The 19,292-nt window shown below is 49.5% G+C and overlaps 1 protein-coding gene across 4 annotated transcripts; it reads left to right on the top strand.

The window, feature by feature from the left end:
- The first annotated feature begins 254 nt into the window (after positions 1 to 254).
- LOC311632803 (pulmonary surfactant-associated protein D-like) lies at positions 255 to 16,508 on the top strand. 4 transcript variants are annotated; one of them, XM_084904675.1, is made up of 8 exons: positions 255 to 539; positions 2,509 to 2,707; positions 9,673 to 9,789; positions 10,030 to 10,146; positions 10,416 to 10,532; positions 10,914 to 11,030; positions 11,602 to 11,685; positions 14,169 to 16,508. In XM_084904675.1, the coding sequence occupies exons 1-8, from the start codon at positions 537 to 539 to the stop codon at positions 14,543 to 14,545; spliced, it is 1,131 nt and encodes a 376-aa protein (XP_084760801.1). In that variant the 5' UTR covers positions 255 to 536; the 3' UTR covers positions 14,546 to 16,508. The 4 variants fall into 4 exon arrangements, with proteins under 4 accessions (XP_084760801.1, XP_084760800.1, XP_084760803.1 ...); XM_084904674.1 differs by having other exon boundaries at positions 297 to 539; positions 10,416 to 10,496; XM_084904677.1 differs by lacking the exon at positions 10,030 to 10,146 and having other exon boundaries at positions 297 to 539.
- The last annotated feature ends 2,784 nt before the right edge of the window (positions 16,509 to 19,292 follow it).

Below are 19,292 nucleotides of genomic sequence, written 5' to 3'. Positions count from 1 at the left end.
CCAGCTACTCCACCCCTGCCCAGAAATGCCAAGGAGCTCTCAGCTCTTTCCCAATATTTGGGTAGTATTATTGAGGTGAAGGACAGAGTGAAGGTGACATAGCAAGCCTTGGCTCTTGAAATATGCAAATTCGTATGCTTTTGCATTAGTCGTAGGTTATTGAGCAACTTGCTTCTTCATCTGCCCCTTACTCTGCTTCCTCGGCTTTGTTCTTCTCAGGACCTCAGATTCCTGGAAATCTGTAAAACCCAGACACTGATAATTGCCGCTGAACACCCAGAGCCCAGTGAGGTACAGATGAGGTTATGCCCTGTCTGATCTGTAAATTTTAAGGTGACATGTGTGTAGTGTTGGGAGCTCAGTGGCAAGTTTCCAGAACCCAGGTGGGGGTGAGAGTGAGTCAACAAGGAAGAAAATTATCCAAAAGAGTTCTTAAAAGCCAGTGCCTGGTGGCTCAGGTTGCAGGGCGGCATAAATAGCCTGTGTGTGCCAGGAAATACGTATTTGCCTGGAGACCCTAAGCCCTCGAGGAAGCAATGGTGAGTGTCTCTAGGCCTGCCTCTCTTTTCATTTTCTCTGTGTCCAGTGAAAGTGCACCTGTCCATTTGGGGTGGTCTAATGTACTGGTGTTGAGGAAGATAGAGTCTATGTACCTCTTCTGGTCTGAGCGGTGTGGGTGTGGGTGTGGGTGTTGGCCTGAGAGGGCAGCATAGTGGGGGAAGAAGGACCGTTCTTCTCCCCCTCACTCTGCTTCCTTTGCTCAGTGGGAGATTTGCCTTCTATGATGGGGAGGGTGGGTGAGTGAGATATGCCACCCACCCAGTCCCCAGAAGCCATTGTCAGGAAGCCTCAGAGGGACATGCAATTTCAATTTCTTGCTGGGCTCATTCAACTTCTGATTTCTTCAGAAGGTGGTGGAGGAGAAACAGCCCCTGCCCGGGTCAAAGTTTACCACATCCTGGTACAAATTGCCCGTTGAACATGGATAAACATCTTTCCTCTCAGCTTCAAATCTTTGTCTTAAAAATACACACTTTGGGCAAGTTTAGTGATTTCTACTTAATTTTTAGATGCATCATTTTTTCATTATACTTTAGTCTGACATCGAGGCATAAAGTGAACACTATGTGGTTTAAGGGGATGTGGCTCTACCCAGTACCTCTATAGGCCTAACAAAGAGACCTCATCCAAGTCCTCGGTCTCAACCCTGTGAGGTGGCCCCTGCCCAGGCCTCTTACTGCTATAATGAGCTATGGTGCCTTCTGTGCCATCTTGAGCTGTTGGGAAGAATGCCCGTTTCTTTTCATTCTTCCCCAGATGTGGGCACAGGGCCCTTGAATTGTGGCAGCTGCACACTGGGGGGCAATGTCCTGGCTCAGGCTGGATGCTTTGTTGCTCCTGGCAGAGCCTGTGCCCTAGCAAGGGCCACGCTGCTGGCCTGTGAGCTTGCCCGGTGTTTAGAGACTCCCATGATGCCCCAGGATGTGGTAAACTTGGAATGAGAAAGCACTGATGCAAACAGGTTCCTCCACAGCCCAGAACCACCAGCAGGTGGAGAAGAAAGCACTTCTGTGCCAGGAAGGCCCTCTACAGCCTTCCCCTAAGGCTTCTTGGCGATCCCTTCTCCTTTGCTCCATCCCTCAGGCTTGTTCCCAGTCTCTGCAACTCCCATGCATGCTTTCCTGACTCCTAACTGTACAGTTTCTCTCAAGAGGAAAGAAGCCCACCATTGGTAGTGGCCAGGTCCTGCACCCACTGTGACCTCACTTAGCTGCAGAGTCCCTCTCACATGTCACTGGACAGTGTTGAACATCTGTTTTTCCTACACCAAAACCATCCTCTCCCTGACGGACTGCACCTCACATGCCCTCCTCTATGAGGCCCCTCTCCCAAGTGACCCCAGGTGGATGTTCCAGGATCTCTCCAGCTATTCTGAGAACTTTTTCTGGGTTCCATCTGGAACTTTCTTTGTGGAGACAACATCTAGTCCAGGAATGGCAGACCACCTGGCAAACATGTACCCATGTGCCCATCTTGTGTTAGGACACATGTCACTGAGCATTCTGGCTCCTTTCCAGAAAAGCACTAAAACCTCCAGGAAATGGGTCTGCCCAGCCACCTTATTGATTCAAACATGGAGAAGGAGGTTCAAAGAGAAGAACTCTCCTGTCCAAAGGCACTTCCTGAATCCTTCCTGCTGTGACAAGTGCCCTCAGTGAGGAGTTTCCTAGTGAAAGTGAAGTCACTAGAAGGGACAAAACAGGGCTCTGAGAAGAGGTAGATGTTGCTGATAACCCATATCAGAGTTCAACTGAATAACTCATGCCCTCCCAGGCCAAACTGTGTGGCTGCCTTCTCCTAAGTTCCTTTCAGACTCCTGCTCCTCCTGATCCCACAGAAGGGGGGAGGCGGTAGGAAAGTGCCTCTCTGACTTCTGGGTGGTGGGATAAGCACTAAGCCATGTCCTGGAACCAAGAGCATATCCTCTCTCTCTGTCTCCCCCTGAAGGCCATGCTTCTCCTCCTCTCAGCGCTTGTCCTGCTCACACAGCCTCCAAGGTCATGGGGAGAAGAGGTGACGACAGTTTCCCAGAAACGTTTGGTTGATGCCTGCACCCTGGTCATGTGTGGCCCTGTGGAGAATGGCCTGCCTGGTCATGATGGACGCGATGGAAGAGAGGGCCCCCGGGGCGAGAAGGGGAATCCAGGTAGAGCTGGGACCATGGGCTTGTCCTGGTGGGCATGGGTGGGCATGGAATTGTAACCAGCTCAGCAACTCTGGGCATTCTGCCGTGGAAGCCCTGGAAATGGAAGCCCACCTCCTGGGTAAGAAGTCCCCTGGACATTCAGTCCACCTGAAACACCTCGTTACCAGTTGGCAAATGACAGGCCGTCCTGAGCCCTGAGATGTTTTTGCCCCTTCCCTAGTGGCCAGGATTCCTCCCCTAGGATCTTCTGATTCCTCTCACGCTAAGAATGAGTAAATGGTGGGTAAATGACTGGTATTTGGGGTCTAGAACCAAGCACTTACAATTGCTCATTGTGGTGGAATGATTTCTGGGCAGTGTGTTAATATGTAACTAAATTCTACTACTGCATAAGAAGTGGGCAAAGATGAGGCTTTGTGGCCCCACACTCAGTCCTTATAAAAAGGATTTACCTAAATACACTATGGAGAGGAGGAAATGGAGCTCATATTTCTGTGTCCAGCCCTCTGCTTGGGCATTCACTTTCAAAATTCATTTAATCCTATTTATTAGTGACACTTTAACCTCATTTCATTGGTTATGAAATTGTGAGACCCTATGTGGAAGGTGATAAGGACGTGGGCTTCTGTGTCAGGCAAATCTCTGCTTGATTGTTGGCTCCACTCCACAGCAGGGACCCCTGGGACAAGCCGCTCAGTGTGCACATCTGTAAGTGGGAAGTGTTTCACACAGTGACAAAAATTGAGCCAAGGCTTTAGTCTTTGTTGAATCTCCAGGATAAAGTTGTATTTTCCTATGTATTACCAGGTGAATTCTCCTGCGCTTTCTAAAGGTGCTATTATTAAGGGCGTTATGCAAGATATACCCCCATAGGGGAGAGTCCAGGTCTGACTGAGAAGATGAGAGAATTCAATAAAACAGCAACAAGGATGAAGGGACCATTGTGGCCCTGAGCTGGGCCAAGAGATGGATCAAGTGTGATCTTTATCTTTGTGGAGATTGCATTTTGATTGAAGGAAGAAGAAGACATTTAAGCTGGAAAGAATAGGTAACTCTGCCAGCTTTGTGAGTGAGGAACAAGAGAGTATTCATGTGTCCCTTTCAGGAATGGGCTGGGGCTTAAGACGGCGCCTGGAAGTGGACCCAGAAGAAGGGTGGTGTGCAAGGTGCCAGCTCTCTCTTGGGGAATCCCAGCTCTCTCTAGCTCCCAGTGGGACCCTGAATTAGAAAGAGCTTTTCCCTTTGAACTGTTGCGTGGAGTATGGCTGAGATCTTCCTCTCTTCTGCAGGTGCCTCGTGCACATTGCAAGTCTGGCCTTGGGTTGGGGCTTCGAGAGAGAATGATGCCCATTCAGACTGGGGACCACGCTCCACACTGACTCCTTAACCCCAGGCACTTCAGACATGTGACCCTCATGGGTCCAGAATTTCCTGGAGAGTTTGGAGCAGCCTCTGACCCTGATCCAAGTATGTGTGGGTGAGACTTATGACCATGTGCCCAGCAGATTGTGATGCATGTGGTCTCAAGGTCAAGATGGATCTGAATGGCAGACCCTTGAGCAGAGGAGGAGGGTGGAGCCGGGGTCCCGTGGCGAAGACCAGATGTATCATGGAGGGAAAGTGAGACCTGAACTCTGTTTTATTTTAAAAAATGTATTTTATTGATTTTTTTTACAGAGAGGAAGAGAGAGGGATAGAGAGTTAGAAACACCGATGAGAGAAAATCATTGATCAGCTGCCTCTACAACCAATGTACATGCCCTTGACTGGAATCAGACCTAGGACCTTTCAGTCCGCACTCTATTCACTGAGCCAAATAGATATCAGCGGGACTCTGTTTTGGGGGCTGTGTTTATGGGCACAATTTCCTTGGTTCAGCATCTAGATACCTGCCTGGATGGGATCCTGTGAGCGTCCCCCGAAGGGCATGCTCCTCCCTTAGAGGAAAACTACACACTTCACAGCAGCAGACAGGGCCCCTCTCTCCCCTGCTTATGTCTCTGATCTCATCTCCTTATCCTCCTCCCACAGTCACTGGGCTCTGACCACACCGGCTCCTCAGTGGTCCGATACCACCCCAGTCCCTCTCCCTCCCCGAAGCCCTGTCACTGCTCTTCCCATAGGTACACCCCTCACCTCCTTCACAGCTTTACCCACAGACCTAGCTCAGGGAGTCCTCTCAGATGACGCGCCTGAGAAGACAGCCCCAGACAGCACTCCATGTTTTATTACCTCTGTGGTTCTTACGCTGACCCAGTAACCACATAGTGTGCATTTATTTTTATTACCTGATTCTATGCAGTTGAATTTAAGGTCCCTGAGTACGGAATCAGATTGGTTGTCCATCTCCTTCACCACTTCCCTGCACTTAGGCAGAATATAGTATAATGAATAAGAGATGCAAGGAGAGACGGAATTTGGGTACAGTATGGAGTAGCCAAACTGCTGGTCCGCAAAGCTCCACTTCAGGTGGCATGAAGGTACAGGGCTAGACGCCCTGGTGATACTGGGATGCAAAATCGGACTGGGTGGACGGGGGCAAAGGGGCGGAATGGGGGACATCAGTAATACTGTAAACAGTTAAAAGAATTGGAAACAAAACAAACAAACAAAATTAGTGCTTTAGGAGGCATGTGTGCTTGGTGATGAGGGTGTGACTTCCCCTACCTCAGAGCTCTCATGGCCTCCGTGGTTGGGTGCCAGGGATGGGCAACCTATAACGCTTCCTTCTAGGGAATGGCTTCTTCCCTTGGCCCATCTGCCTGCTGCCATCTCAGCCAGGGTGGAGCCCAAAAGAGGTTCAGACTGGGTCCTCGCAGCTCTGCCTCCAATGAATGTGGAATGTGGGGCCCATCCTCTAACCCTCTTTGTTCCATTTCATTCCTAGGGAGGGCTGTAGCTGAAAGCAGGATACAATGCCCAGCACACAGCCTCTTAAAGTCATCATCCCCCTCCTCCCTCTTCCTGCCCCACTGGGCCTGGCTCTCCTGCCCTGGGAGCATGGATTCCATGTTTTAAATCTCACTGCTCCTCTACAAATCTCTAAATCTTCCTCACCTTGAAGCCCCATTTCCTCCATCAGGAAAAGTGCTCTGAGTACAGGAGTGTGTGCTGACCTTGGGATGCTGGATGGGACAAGGGGCACCTCACACATTGTCTTCCACACTCATTGCTGTGCCTCATGGTTCAGTATTCTGCAACCAATCCCTTATAGAACAGGACCTGGTGCTCACACTTGCATCTCACCCGGTGCTAAGCATGACCTTGTTTCTAGTGAACAAAGAAAATGAGTAAACGGAAAAGGAAGTGAATGAACAGTTGGGTGTTATCTCCCTCTCTTTCCTTGCTTTATTACTCATAATAAATCAATGTTACTCATTTATTTGTTAATTGAATTTATGGGATGACATTGGTTAATAAATTATATAGGTTCCATAATAAATCATCTGTATTTTGTATTATGTGTTCATCACCTCAAGTCAAGTCTCCTTCCATCACCATTTATCACTCATGTACCCTCTCCTGCCTTCCCCCACGCGCCTTTCCTTCAGGTGTTTTTTCTTTTCATTTCTGTTTGCACATGAAGGTTCATAGCAGCTTAATTCACAACAACCCAATGTGCATCACCTGATGATTGGATAAGCAATATGTATTCTATCCATAAAATGGTGTATTACTCACTTATACAATGGCATATTATTGAGCCATTCCATGGCATATTATTAAGTTATACAAAGAAGTGAGACATTCTACAAAGTGAATAAACCTCAAGAACTCAATGCACGTTAAAAAAAAAAAATCCAGACAACAAAGGTCACATATTGTATAATTCCATTGATAAGAATTATCTGGAGTAGGTAATAGACACAAGAAGCAGAGTTGTGACCGCCAGAGGTGGGGCAGGGGCATGGGAGATAGGGAGTGGCTGCCCAAAGCCTAGGAGGTTTTCCTTTGGGGTGGTTAAACATTGATAACTAAATAGAAGTGGTTGTTGCATGACATTGTGAAGGTGCTAAATACCACTTAACTGTATACCTTTAAAGGGTTGGTTTTACATTCTAGAACTTTCTACCAGGGCTGATTAGCAGACCCTGACTGACAGATGAACAGAATACTCCAACACAGGTTTTTTTGCTACGGGACTCTTTTACTTCAGTTGTAAAAGCTGTCCTGTACGCCTGCCTTGTTGGCTTTTTGTTGAAACAATAGCTTGAGCTCAAATTAACCTCCAGATACAATCAGCAGGGCAAGTATCCTTGAGGAAGTATATGCTTCTACAAGGTCAGGTCTTTAAAGGTTAAATACAGAGATTCTAGCAAAATACCCCATGATCTGACTTGTTTGGAAAAGTCAAGGTAGGGGCTGCTGCTTTTGGCAAGGTTCCCCCAGAGGCCCCTCCTTACAGACAGACATTCCTACCAAGTCCATGCTTCCCCATAACTTTCACTTCAATAAAAAAAAAAAAAAGAGCCAATTAAGTGTAAAATCCTTAAATGTTAATAGCCATTTGCTCCCTTTCGTGTCTTTTTTTGTTAATCCTCACCCCAGGATGTTTTCCCTATTGACTTTAAGAGAGAGGGAAAAGGAGAGGGAAAGACAAAGAGACAGGAACATCGATGTGACAGAGACACATTGATTGATCAGATGGTGTCTGCAACTGAGGTACGTGCCCTTGACCTAATTGAACCTGGGACCCTTCAGTCTGTGAGCTGATGCTCTAACCACTGATAAAAACTGGCTAGGGTCGGTTCCTTTTGTTTTTTGGGGGGTAACTTTTGCATAATTTAAGTCTTAGGCAGCATGTCTTCAGATTACAGGTCTTTTTAAAATATTTGACTATTTTTCCAATAGAAAAATACTATGTGGTCACTAAAGATAAACAAAAAAAAAACAAGTTGAAATTATCTTTGTGACACTTAGAAAAAAAATTAACGTTTTGAATATGTCTTTTCTGGTGTTTTCCAATAAATTTGATGTGCAGACCCTATAATGTCTGTACATGTTTATGAAGCAGAAGCATATTCAATATAATGTTTATAATGTCCTTTTCCCCTTAATGATGCAGTAGACAATAATTTGGCTTGTTTTCTATAGGTACCAGAACATGTGACCGTGCTTTTTCTATTTATCATGGAGATGTAATCTATCCTATCTAATAAAAGAGTAATATGCAAATTGACCATCATTCCAACACACAAGATGGCTGTCCCCATGTGGACACAAGGCGACTGACACAAGATGACCAACAGGAGAGGGCAGTTGGGTGGGACCGGCCTGCAAGGGAGGGCAATTGTGGGAGATCAGGCCTGCAGGGGAGGGCAGTTAGGGGTGAGCACGCCAGCAAAGAAGGGAAGTTGGGGGCAACCAGACCTGCAGGGAAGGGCAGTTGAGAGGGACCCAGGCCTGTAGGGGAGATTAGTTGGGGACACCAGGCCTGCAGGGAAGGGCAGTTAGGGGCAAACATGCTGGCAGGGGAGTGGTTAGGGGATGATTAGGTTGGCAGGCAGAAGTGGTTAGGGGCACTCAGGAAAGTGGGCAGGTGAGCAATTGTGAGCCAGCAGTTTTGGATTGATGGGTTCCAGATTGGTGAGAGTGCAGGCTGAGCTGAGGAACACCCCACCCTCCCCCCTGCCCCTCGACCCCTGCCCTGTGCATGAATTTCGTGCACCGGGCCTCTAGTGTGTGTGTGTGTGTGTGTGTGTGTGTGTGTGTGTGTGTGTGTGTGTATAAGCCTAAAATGATATTTGTCCGACCAAGCAGTCAACCAAATCATCGACTGGTTGACTGGTCACTTTGGCATGCACTGATCACCAGTGGGCAGACGGCTAACCAAAATTGCTAAGTCAAGTTCAGGTTCTTTGTTTTGTTTCTTCCAATCCAGATATAAGTGAGATTACACTGTGTCTTCCTTAATTTGTATGACTTATGGCACTTAGCATAATTCCTTCAAGATCAATTCATATGTGGCAGATGGTAGGATTCTTTTTATGGCTGAATAGTATTCCAGTGTGTGTGTGTGTGTGTGTGTGTGTGAGATACTTTTATCCCTCCATCCATTATGGACACTATTAGGTTATCTACTCTAAAAAATGTTGCAATGAACATGACGGTACCAATATCTTTCACATTAGTGTCTTATTTCCTTTGGATACAACCCAGAAGTGGTATTGCTGGGTGATACTTTTTAAAAATATTATCTTTTTAATATCTTAAGGAACTCCAGATTGGTCTCCATAGTGGCTGCACCAAATTACAATCCCAACAACAGTGCATAGGGGTTCTTCTTCTCCACATCCTCAGCAACACTTGTGCTCTTTTGTGTTTTTTATAGTCACCATTCTAGGAGGTGTGAGACATCTCATGGATGTGATTTGCATTTCCCTGATGACAACTGTCAGGGACCATTTCTGATATAAAGCTTGGTCTTAGGAAGGGGAAATCCAGGAATCCATGATCCAGGGCAGTGGTCGGCAAACTGTAGCTCATGAGCCACATGTGGCTCTTTGGCCCCTTGTGTGTGGCTCTTCCACAAAATACCACGGCCTGAGACAGTCTATTTTGAAGAAGTGGCATTAGAAGAAGTATAAGTTTAAAAAATTTGGCTCTCAAAAGAAATTTCAATCTTTGTACTGTTGATATTTGGCTCTTTTGACTAATGAGTTTGCCGATCACTGATCCAGGGTGAAAGCTGACAGATCCCCTGCTGTAATCTTGCAGCCTGGGGGCAGGCACTGGGCACTGCATGGAAGTCAGACAGTCCTTGGCTGGACCCCCTCCAGCTCTTGCAGGCCTGTTTCCTCGCCTGTGAAATGGGGTTATGCACACCTGTCTCCTGGGTCACCACTGGACTGAGGAGTGTGGAGGTGGAATGTCTACACCTGCGGAACCTGAAGGAACAGGACCTGCAGTACTGGCTCCTCCTAGGCCCCGGGTCAGGTTTATGTCCATTTCTTCTGCTGCTACAGGTCCACCAGGAGCTCCTGGGCCAAGGGGGATGCCTGGACCTGTTGGCCCAGTTGGGCCCAAAGGGGACAACGGCTCTGCTGGAGAACCTGGACCGAAGGGAGACTCGGGGCCACGTGGTGAGCAGTGGGTGGGGACTGAAATGCCTGCCTGTAGGCCATGCAGGAGGATGCAAATACCCACCCAGGAAGGAGGGTGCCCTGCAGGTGACACTGGATTCAAACAAGGAAGGTGGTAGTCCTTCTGGGTGGAGTCTCTAGGATGGTGCTGTCCTTTGACCTCTATGACTGCTCTCGCTTTCTCACCACCTCCCCCTTTGGAGAAAACTGAGTGGACTGATTGGCTGTTCCTTTTCCCAGGACTTCGAGGACCAGCAGGTGCACCCGGGCCAGCTGGAAGAGAGGGTCCCTCGGGAATGAAGGGGGATGTAGGCCCCCAAGGAGCACCAGGCCCCAAAGGAGAGCCTGGGCCCAAAGGTAGGAGGTTGGTGAGTGGTGGTCCGGAAGGGAGAGGGAGGAATGACAATGGCAATCTCTGATGTGACCTAAGGATGCTCAGCGTGCCAGGGAAGCCAGGCCTTCACCTCTGGCAGTCCTTGCTGTGGCCCCTCCCCCCCACACCCCCACATCGGAGGAGCCCAGAGAGTGGGGGGCTGTGCACTGTCTCCCTCTCCAGTGGAGCTGAGGAAATGACCCATGCTGCACACACTCTCAGCAGCCTTTGTCCCAATCTGTTCCTTCCTCAGGAGAAGTTGGTGCCCCAGGCATGCAGGGCTCTGCAGGGCCAAGAGGCCCTCCAGGTCTCAAAGGAGAGCAAGGTGCCTCTGGTGAGCGTGGAGCCCCTGGGAATGCAGGGCCAGCAGGTGAGTGATGGGCACAGCTGGGGCAGGCCTTCGGTTCTCCTGTGTCCACCTGAAGATGTGGATGCCTGTCCCTCCCCCATCACCTGCCAGCTCAGAGCTGCAACACTGGGCATGGGGAGTCTGTGCAAGGAGGTGCCTCGCTGGGCTTGAGCTCTGTAACTGGGGAGAGTGGGGAGTGAGCAGCAGGGACAGTCTGCATCTTGGGAAGGCTGGGTGCTGGGTGCTGAGAGAGTAGTGCACAGAGCGGGTGCTTGGCTGGCTTTGGGACAGACTGTACGTGGGAGGGTGTATTGCTGGACAGTAGCACAGTCCATATGCTGGGAGGGGAAAATGCAGGAACATGTGTTCCGAGCTTACTCTCCTCTTCTTGTCGGATCTCAGGGCCTGCAGGACCCCCGGGCCCATCGGGACCTCCAGGTGCCAGGGGCCTCCAGGGACTGAAGGGGGACAGAGGTGCTCCTGGGGATAGAGGCCCAAAGGGAGAGAGTGGGCTTCCAGGTAAGGTCACCTCCCCTACCTCCAGGGCCCAATCAGGGTGCAGAGGGAGGAGGGCCTACTGCTCAGTGGTCAGCTCATTGTGGGGACGGGGTGGGGTTGTGAATGCAGGAAAGGCTTTTGGGCTGAAGGCAGGAAGATGAGGTTCTAGAGAGCCCCAGTACTCAGGCTCAAGCCTGAGCAGCTTCCCATCAGGTCACTGGGACAGCTCAGCTCTCTTCCCAGCTCATCAGAGAGCTTTGAGCATCAAATGTCCCAGAGATGGGAAGTACTTGAGGGAAATGCAATTCCCCCATCTCCCCAAAGCGCCCCTACTAATGTGCTCCCAGATTCTTAGATTTTGCTGTGAAATGTCATCTGGATCAGCGTTAGTGGGGTGCCAGGACCTGCCCAGGGCACAGTGTGCTCACAACAGAGCCTCAGGGAACTCAAGGGCAGGAGGGCCAGCTGGGGCACAGCTCCTTAGCCTCCCCCAGGAAAGCCTGTCACTGAGCATCCTTTCCTTGGGACTCGGACTCTAAGCCGAAGCCAGGCTGTGAGGGACTAGTCTTCACTGGGCCCCTTTCTCCTGCAGACATCGCTGCTCTGAGGCAGCAGGTGGAGGCCTTGCAGGGGCAGGTGGGACGCCTTCAGGGAGCCTTCCTTCAGTCTAAGAAAGGTGAGTGCCTGGACTGAGCCAGTCGCCAAGGGCAGGCCCCAGGCGGGTCCTGAGGCAGGCTGGTCCTAGGATCAGGGGCTCTAGGATGGTAGTGGGTTTGGGTGATGGGCTGGACCTGGGACTGGGGCAGGACCTCAGGCTAAGCATAGGGTGGAGAGGAGCAGGGCAGACACGTGTTCCAGGAACTGGAAGCTGATGCAAGGGACACATAGCAGGCTGTGGGCCCTATACCAGCTCAGAGGGCTGGCACCAGCATGGTCAAGGCTACCAAGTTTCAGCCCCCACCAATCACAGCCACCTGGGACCTGAACAGTTCAATGCCCAGCCCAGCTGTTCAGACCTTCCCTCCTGCTGACTTGTGCTGGGCCCACGACACCCCACTACCCAGGATGCATTTCTGATCTCCATGGGGCTAGGTGTGCAGACCCCCCAAGATGTTGCTGCCCAGCCCACAGCAGCTGTGACTCCAGAAAACTGTCCTGAGAGTTGGGACTGTTAAACTGTGCTAGGGTTCAAGGCTGTGAGAGTCTGATCTTGGCATGTGACCATCGAGTGTCTTACCTGAGACAGGCCCTGAGTCCACCAGGGTGCGGGCTGCCTCTGGGCTCTGCCTAGTACTGAGCTGTCCCACTCTTCCCTGGGTGTTCATGGTGGAGACTCTTCCCTAACCTGGGTGTGAGGAGTCAGAGGCCCCAGGAGTACAGCCCGTGCCCTGTGCCTGTGGGCATCTCCACCTGAGTCCCTAATTTGCCCCTCTTCCTCCCTGCTTTCCCCATGTCAGCTTTCAGCTAAAATCATTAAGCAAGTCTCATTGATCCAAAGAGGAGTTTCTGAAGTAGGAGGGCACACATCTCATAGGGTTGGCTCTTACATTCCTAAGGCCACTGAGTACCCATGTACCAAGGGAGAGGTTTCAAGCATTTGGTATGTCTCCCTCTCTCCACAAACATGCAGGTGTGCTCACTTCCTCACATTCACACTGATGCAAACAAAGGAAAATTTGTGTCATGCCCCTGCCACATGTGTGTGCATGACACACATGCCATCACTCACCTCATGTCATCTACACCCACTAGCACACACATTCACACACACCCAGGTGGGCCTTCAGTGCTCCCATGTACCTTCAGATGAACACGTGGCCATATTCCTGCCTGCACACACAGACCCTCCTGGGTGCATGTAATGAATGGCAGATGAACTCTTGACCAGGGCTGCTGTGGGTGCCCTCCTGAGCCTCTGGAGTGTCTGCCCCCTGAACCCTTGCAGAAGGGTCATGGTGGGTCAGGGTGCAGCGTGGGCTCCTCCCCAGCTCTTTGGGTCTGGAGCACAGCCCTCTCAGGAGCCCTGAAGACTTCTATGCACAAACCCAGCAGTCAAAGGGATGAAAAATGCTCCCGGATAGCATGGCCCAGTGGTTGAACATCAGCCTATGAACCAGGAGATCATGGTTCAATCCCCTGTGAGGGCATGTGTCTGGGTTTTGGGCTTGATTCCCAGTAGCAGGTGTGCATGAGTCAGCTAATCAATGATTCTCTGTCATCATTGATATTTCTATCTTCCTCTCCCTCTCTGAAATCAATAAAAATATATTAAAGCACACACACACACACACACACACACACACACACAAAACAAAGGGGTGGAAAATGAGATTTAATGAAAAAAGCTGTTGAATGTCACACAGGTGATGCTTTTATAAATTGTATTCCCATCTTAGAGATGAGAAACTGGAAACCCCAAAAAGGACGTGATTTTCTCTGCCACTTGGACAGGCATGGCCAAGGGGGGCTGAACATCTGGCCCTCTGGGTCCCAGACAGGGCTATCTCCAGCACTGACTCTCTCCTGCCCCTGACGTCCACCTCTCAGCTGTCTTCCGCCTCTCTCCCAGCCCTCCATCCTCACCCACATGCCAGCTAGGCGACAGCCTGGGCTGCACTCAGTGCAGAGATTAGCACATGGCTGCCCTCAGAGGGCCCACCCTCCCCTATTCTTTCCCACGTCCACACACGGCACAGGCCTCCCTGCCAATGCCACCTGCCCTGCTGTTACACAGGGTCCCAGTGAGAGGAGAGGGGGCACCTTCCTTGTTTGAGCTCTCAGAGGCCACACCATGCCAACGCTTTCCAGTCCCCCACCCAGGAACTGGAAACCGACTCTGCCATGCAACATGGGGTGAGATAGAAAGAGCATGTCTCAGCTTTACTGTGTGATCAGATAAGGGTGACCTCCCAACTCTACATGGAATGGTTAATGAAGTTGAGCTTCCCTCTCTGAGCCCAGTGTTCTCACCTGTAACTAGACAGGCAGTTCCACCTCCCAGAGTGCACCACGGAGCCAGAGGTCTCACCTTTGTCTTCCCTGGTGCTCTGAGGCCCTCTATGTGAGGCCCTGGGATCTGGTTGGAATTCAAAGGTCTCAGAGCCATGGAGCTTTGGCAAGTGCCCCCAGAACCCCAACCTGACTGTCCTCTCCTCCTAGTGGAGCTCTTCCCCAATGGCCGACGTGTTGGCCAGAAGGTCTTCAAGGCAGCAGGCTTTGAGAAACCTTTCCAGGAGGCACAGCAAGTGTGCGCACAGGCCGGGGGGCAGCTGCCCTCCCCACGCTCTACAGCTGAGAATGAAGCATTGCAAGAGCTGGTCGAGTTTGAGAAGGGTGCTGCGTTCCTGAGCATGACTGACTCCGAGACTGAGGGCAAATTCATCTACCCAGGAGGGGAGCCCCTGGGCTATTCCAACTGGGCCCCCGGGGAGCCCAACAACAATGGCGGCAATGAGAACTGTGTAGAGATCTTCACCAATGGCAAGTGGAATGACAAGTCCTGTGGAGAGAAACGCCTTGTGATCTGCGAGTTCTGAGCCCTCCCCTGTGCTGCCCACATGAAAATGAAGAACTGCGGCCGGCTTCTGCACAGAGCCGTGGGATGAGGACAGCCAAGGGCTCTCATGGAACTCCTCTCTCAGAATAAAATACACAACTGGCTTCACACACTGGCTGCCCTGTCAGGGGGAGAAGGGGCCAGCCTGCTTTTCCAGTTGCAAGGGATCAAATTAGGTCCCAAAATCCAAAGGCTCCTCCTCAGCCCTCTGCCTCCTCACACTGTCCACCCAGCTTGTCATTTCCTCCTCTGTCACTCTTTCTCCTCTTGCTTTGGTGCCCCTTAGGAGATTTAAATATTTTCCTCTTTTGCTAGCCCCTCCTCTTCTTCCTGATCACTTAATGGAGATGTGCTCAAGCCTAACTCTCCCTTCTCTTCCCTCCTTACTTTGCTCCAGGGATTAGCTAGTTCTGTCCAGGGCTCAGATCCCTGGCACCCATATTTCATGCCTGCTCAGGACCTCTCCTGGACCCCAGACTCCTCTGACCAATGCTAGCGGGAGCCCCAGGGCTGGGAGGTTCAGTGGCTGCTCCTTGCCTCAAGGCCTGAACCACAGAAGGAGCACAGCACCGTAGTCTGACCTAGCAGGTCATCTGCTGACTTGGCAGGACTGTGTGGACCAGTTGAGTAGCCTCCTCCGCATCCCTGCACACCAGTACCTCATTCTACCCTGTCATTGTGACTGGCTGCCGGCTCATGGGTGGGAGTCCCACCTCACAATCCCCATTCCAGCTGAGATCTCAGGCACTGAGGGTCCAGCCACGCTCAGGTTCACCCCAAGCCCTCCCCCTGCCTTCATCCAGGTGGTTCTTCCCCCTCGCCGCCTCAGAGCCACCTGGCCAGTTCCTCATCCTCATCCCACAGAAGCTTGCTCAAGGCCCCAGGTGTGTCAGGGATACAACTTGGTCACGTGAAAGGTCATCTGATCCCAACCCTTATACTTTTGGCCTGTCAACTTCTGGGCCAAAGGCCTCTGTGTACCAGTTGACTTTAATGACACTCGTGCTTAAGAAATTGGAAGGACACCTGGATGAAGCACAGGCTCATAGGAGAGGCAACAAGACTCCTCCCCAGACAGGAAGCCAGCCCTGGTTTGTTCCCAGGGACCGGAAGCCACACCCCTCTTCCCAACACTCCCCAGCCACACCTCAGATGTAGGACAGCAGGTCTGAGAGCAAAAAGCCACATCTAATCACCATGGTGTCAGATGGATAAGAGATTGATCAGGATGATCATTTAGTAAGCTATGTAATGCTAATCACTGGGCTGTACATCTGAAGTTAATATAACACAGTATGTCAGCTATAATATAAAAATGAAAGATAATTTAAATAAATAAAGTTATTATTGATAGATAAAAATAGGAAAACAAGGACCACACCTCCCAGCAGCACTCAGCTTTGTCTCTCTGCTGAGACCTTGTTCCTGTTACTAACAAAAAAGCCCAGGTCCTGGCAGCTTCTGAAATATGTCAGTTATCCAAAGGTGAGCAAATAATCTTCAATTCAGAAGTCACACCTGGACACCATCTGCCAGGGAGCTGACAAAGGTATTTCATTGTAAATAAAAAGGAAAAAGCAGTGGATGTGGTTTAAGCCAAGGGAGGGATATTTCCTAAGAATGAAGAGTTCTGAGGTGGCTCAAGGACTGCCGGTGCACACATAGCACTGTGCGGTCTCCCTGCTTCTGCCTCTGTGCACCCTCGCCTCTCTTCCTCCCTTTCTCACCACCTACTTCTGCTTCCGGCTCTCAGCTGCCCAAGCACAGTCATGTGTCACACAGAGATCAGAAACTCTTGCTTGATATCAGGTCAAAATTCCTGTGGAAGTGAATTCCTGGCCCAAGAGACTAGGCCTGGGGGTGGACCACACAGCACAGTATGGCCATTGGGAGTCACGCAAGGTCATGGTGGTCTGTCAGTCCCTCTAAAAGTGACCACTTCCCACCACAGCACGTAAGGCAACCTATTTTTTTTGACACGAGTGGAGTGGAAATGGCATACCTGACTCAATAGGAAGAAAAGAAGTGGCCTGTGGTGTTGAAGGCCAGGACTGTGGAGACCCCAAGCCCTAGGAGAAGCTGTAGATCCACCTCATCATGGGGTCTGGTTCGCTCTCCAGCACAGAGAGCAAGTAAGAAGGGCCATTTGGGTTCTGTAGACACAGCCCGATGACAGCCAAGGACTAAGGCAAGTATTTCAGAAAATTCAAGATTTAACCCTTTCTGAGCTCAGAGACCTCTCCTCCCCTGCCATGGGAAGATGTGATCATGGACATTAAACAGCATTAGACCTACCTCATCCATAGTAGCTTGGTCCCTAGTGTAGTAGCCTGGGTGCCAAGTGAAGCCAGGACTGTGTCACTCTGACCTCTCAGGAGACGCTATGACCCTCACCTTGTCAGGCAACATCCTGGGAGCAGCCTAGGGTCCTCCTAGGTGTGGAGGGTGACAACCACAGCAGCTCCATAGGGAAGCCCTGCTCAGTTCAATAGTATATTCTCAGATTACCTCCTGGGCAGACGCTGATGTTTGCAGGTGTTAGGATCTTGATCTTTGTCCTGAATTTCTTCGATGTAAAACACCAAAGTTGCTTAAGTTCAGGGCATTCTCAATCACTCTTATCTTCCGGATATCCTTAATTCAAGCTTAATGGTGTGCTTGACCTTTTCAAGCTACCGGTACTTATATACTGGAGCCAAGAACCCAGGTATCTACTAGAGGGGACAAAATATTTATAAGTTAAATATTTATCAAAATGGATCTACCTGGACCTTGAGTGTGATTTGGAGGTTGTCACTGCAGCATACATAGCCCATCTTTACAGCATAAATTTTGAATATTAACCTACTTGACTTTCAGTTACCTAAGCAATATGGTCTCTCTCAGACTGCCTGACTCAAACAGAGAGACAGAGGGACTCACAAAGGCTCTCCCTACCTGAGCAAAATGGTACTTTATATATTTGTTTAGTAAGCAGACAGAGTGAAAAAATGAAAGGGTTGAGTGAATGAAATACTGAATTCTTATTTGTAAGCCTGTTTGTATGGTTGAAGAAAGTGCTTTCAATACATTTCCAGGCCTATTGACCTGAGGAAATAACACAGTGATCCTCCAGCCAGCCTCTCTGCACTTTTATTAATTCCTTGAATGCTTCATTTCACATGTAAATGGATGGGGTCAGGCCTAGGCCAAAGGTCAGATGACACCTATAGGCCAAGGGAATGCGTTCTGTAACCAGAGGGCTGCATTGGGGCAGGAAGGGGAGGGTACAAGCGCTGCTGGGTGCTGGGTTTTGAGCAAGCCCAGGATGCCTGGCCCTGGCCACAGCGGGCCTGAGAAGATAAGAAGAGGACCAGAGGGATGTGAGTTCTCCAAAGACTCAGTTCCAAAAAGAGTGAGGCTGGGAGGAACTCATCAAGAGGTATTATAAGAGAATAAACAACCTAGAACAGTCAGAAAAATTACTTTAAAAACAATGAGAATGGAGTTGGTCCTCTTTTGTTAAAAGGTTTTATAAAACTAACATAATTGTAATAGTGTGTAACTGACACAGGAACAGATGGGCCAAATGTAAAGGCCACCAAAATGAGACCCTAGTATGTCTATACATATATGTCATATGTGCATGACAAAAATAGATTTCCAAAGTTATAGGAAAATAATGAATGGTTCAATTAATAATTTTCAGTTATATGGATAAGCATTTAGAGGAAAATAAAATCAGAATTAAAATATAAAACTTCTCTGCCAAAAAGTTAAGCAATGTAAGATTAAAATTGAAATGCTCATCTATTTGCAAAGTATATAACAGATAAATCAACAAGAAAATGATGAATATTGAAGAAGGAATGAGAAGAGAAATATCTAAAAACTAGAGGGCCAGTGCACAAAATTTGCGCACAGAGGTGGTGTGTCCCTCAGCCCACCCTGCACACTCTCCAATCTTGGACCCCGCGAGGGATGTCTGACTGCTCATTTAGGCTCGATCTGACTAAATAGGCAGTCGGATAGCTCTCTACTATCCAACTACTCAAAGGACTGCTGGTTCCCAACTGCTTGCCTGCCTGCCTGTCTGTCTGATTCCTCCTAAATGTTTCTACCTGCTGGCCTGATCAACCCCTAACTACTCCCCCACCAGCCTGATCGATGCCTAACTGCTCCCTTGCTGGCCCAATTGCTCCTAACTGCCTTCCCCTGCTGGCCTGGTCACCCCTTTCCCAGGCCTGCTCGCCCCCAACTGACCTCTGCTGCAGGCCTGGTCCCCCCCAACTTCCCTCCCCTGCCAGCCATCTTGTGGTGGCCATCTTATGTCCACACGGGGGCAGCCATCTTGTGTGTTGGAGTGATGGTCAATTTTCATATTACTCTTTTATTAGATAGGATGAGAAGAGAAAATTCATGAAATAAGATATACTGATGGCCAATAGTAATTAAACATGAAAAATGTAAAATATTAGTAGTAATTAAAGAAATAAATTAAACAGCAATAAGCACCCAAAAATTTATGGACTAGAGTTCAAGCTATACTCAGAGGAAAATATACTTTACTTTAATTATTAAAAATGACAAAATAAAAGCATAGACATTGAGTGTGGTGTTAAGCCATCTCTGAAGCATCTATCCATCCTCCATCTCAGACCATGGGTGCTTCCACCTCTGGACTCTTCAGACCCTTTCCACTTGGTGGATAGAGCGTCAGCCTGTGGACTGAAAGGTCCCAGGTTCAA

Source organism: Pipistrellus hanaki, assembly GCF_964339955.1.
Source record: "Pipistrellus hanaki genome assembly, chromosome: 14".
Taxonomy (NCBI): domain Eukaryota; kingdom Metazoa; phylum Chordata; class Mammalia; order Chiroptera; family Vespertilionidae; genus Pipistrellus; species Pipistrellus hanaki.
This window is presented reverse-complemented; position numbering and strand designations above follow the sequence as displayed.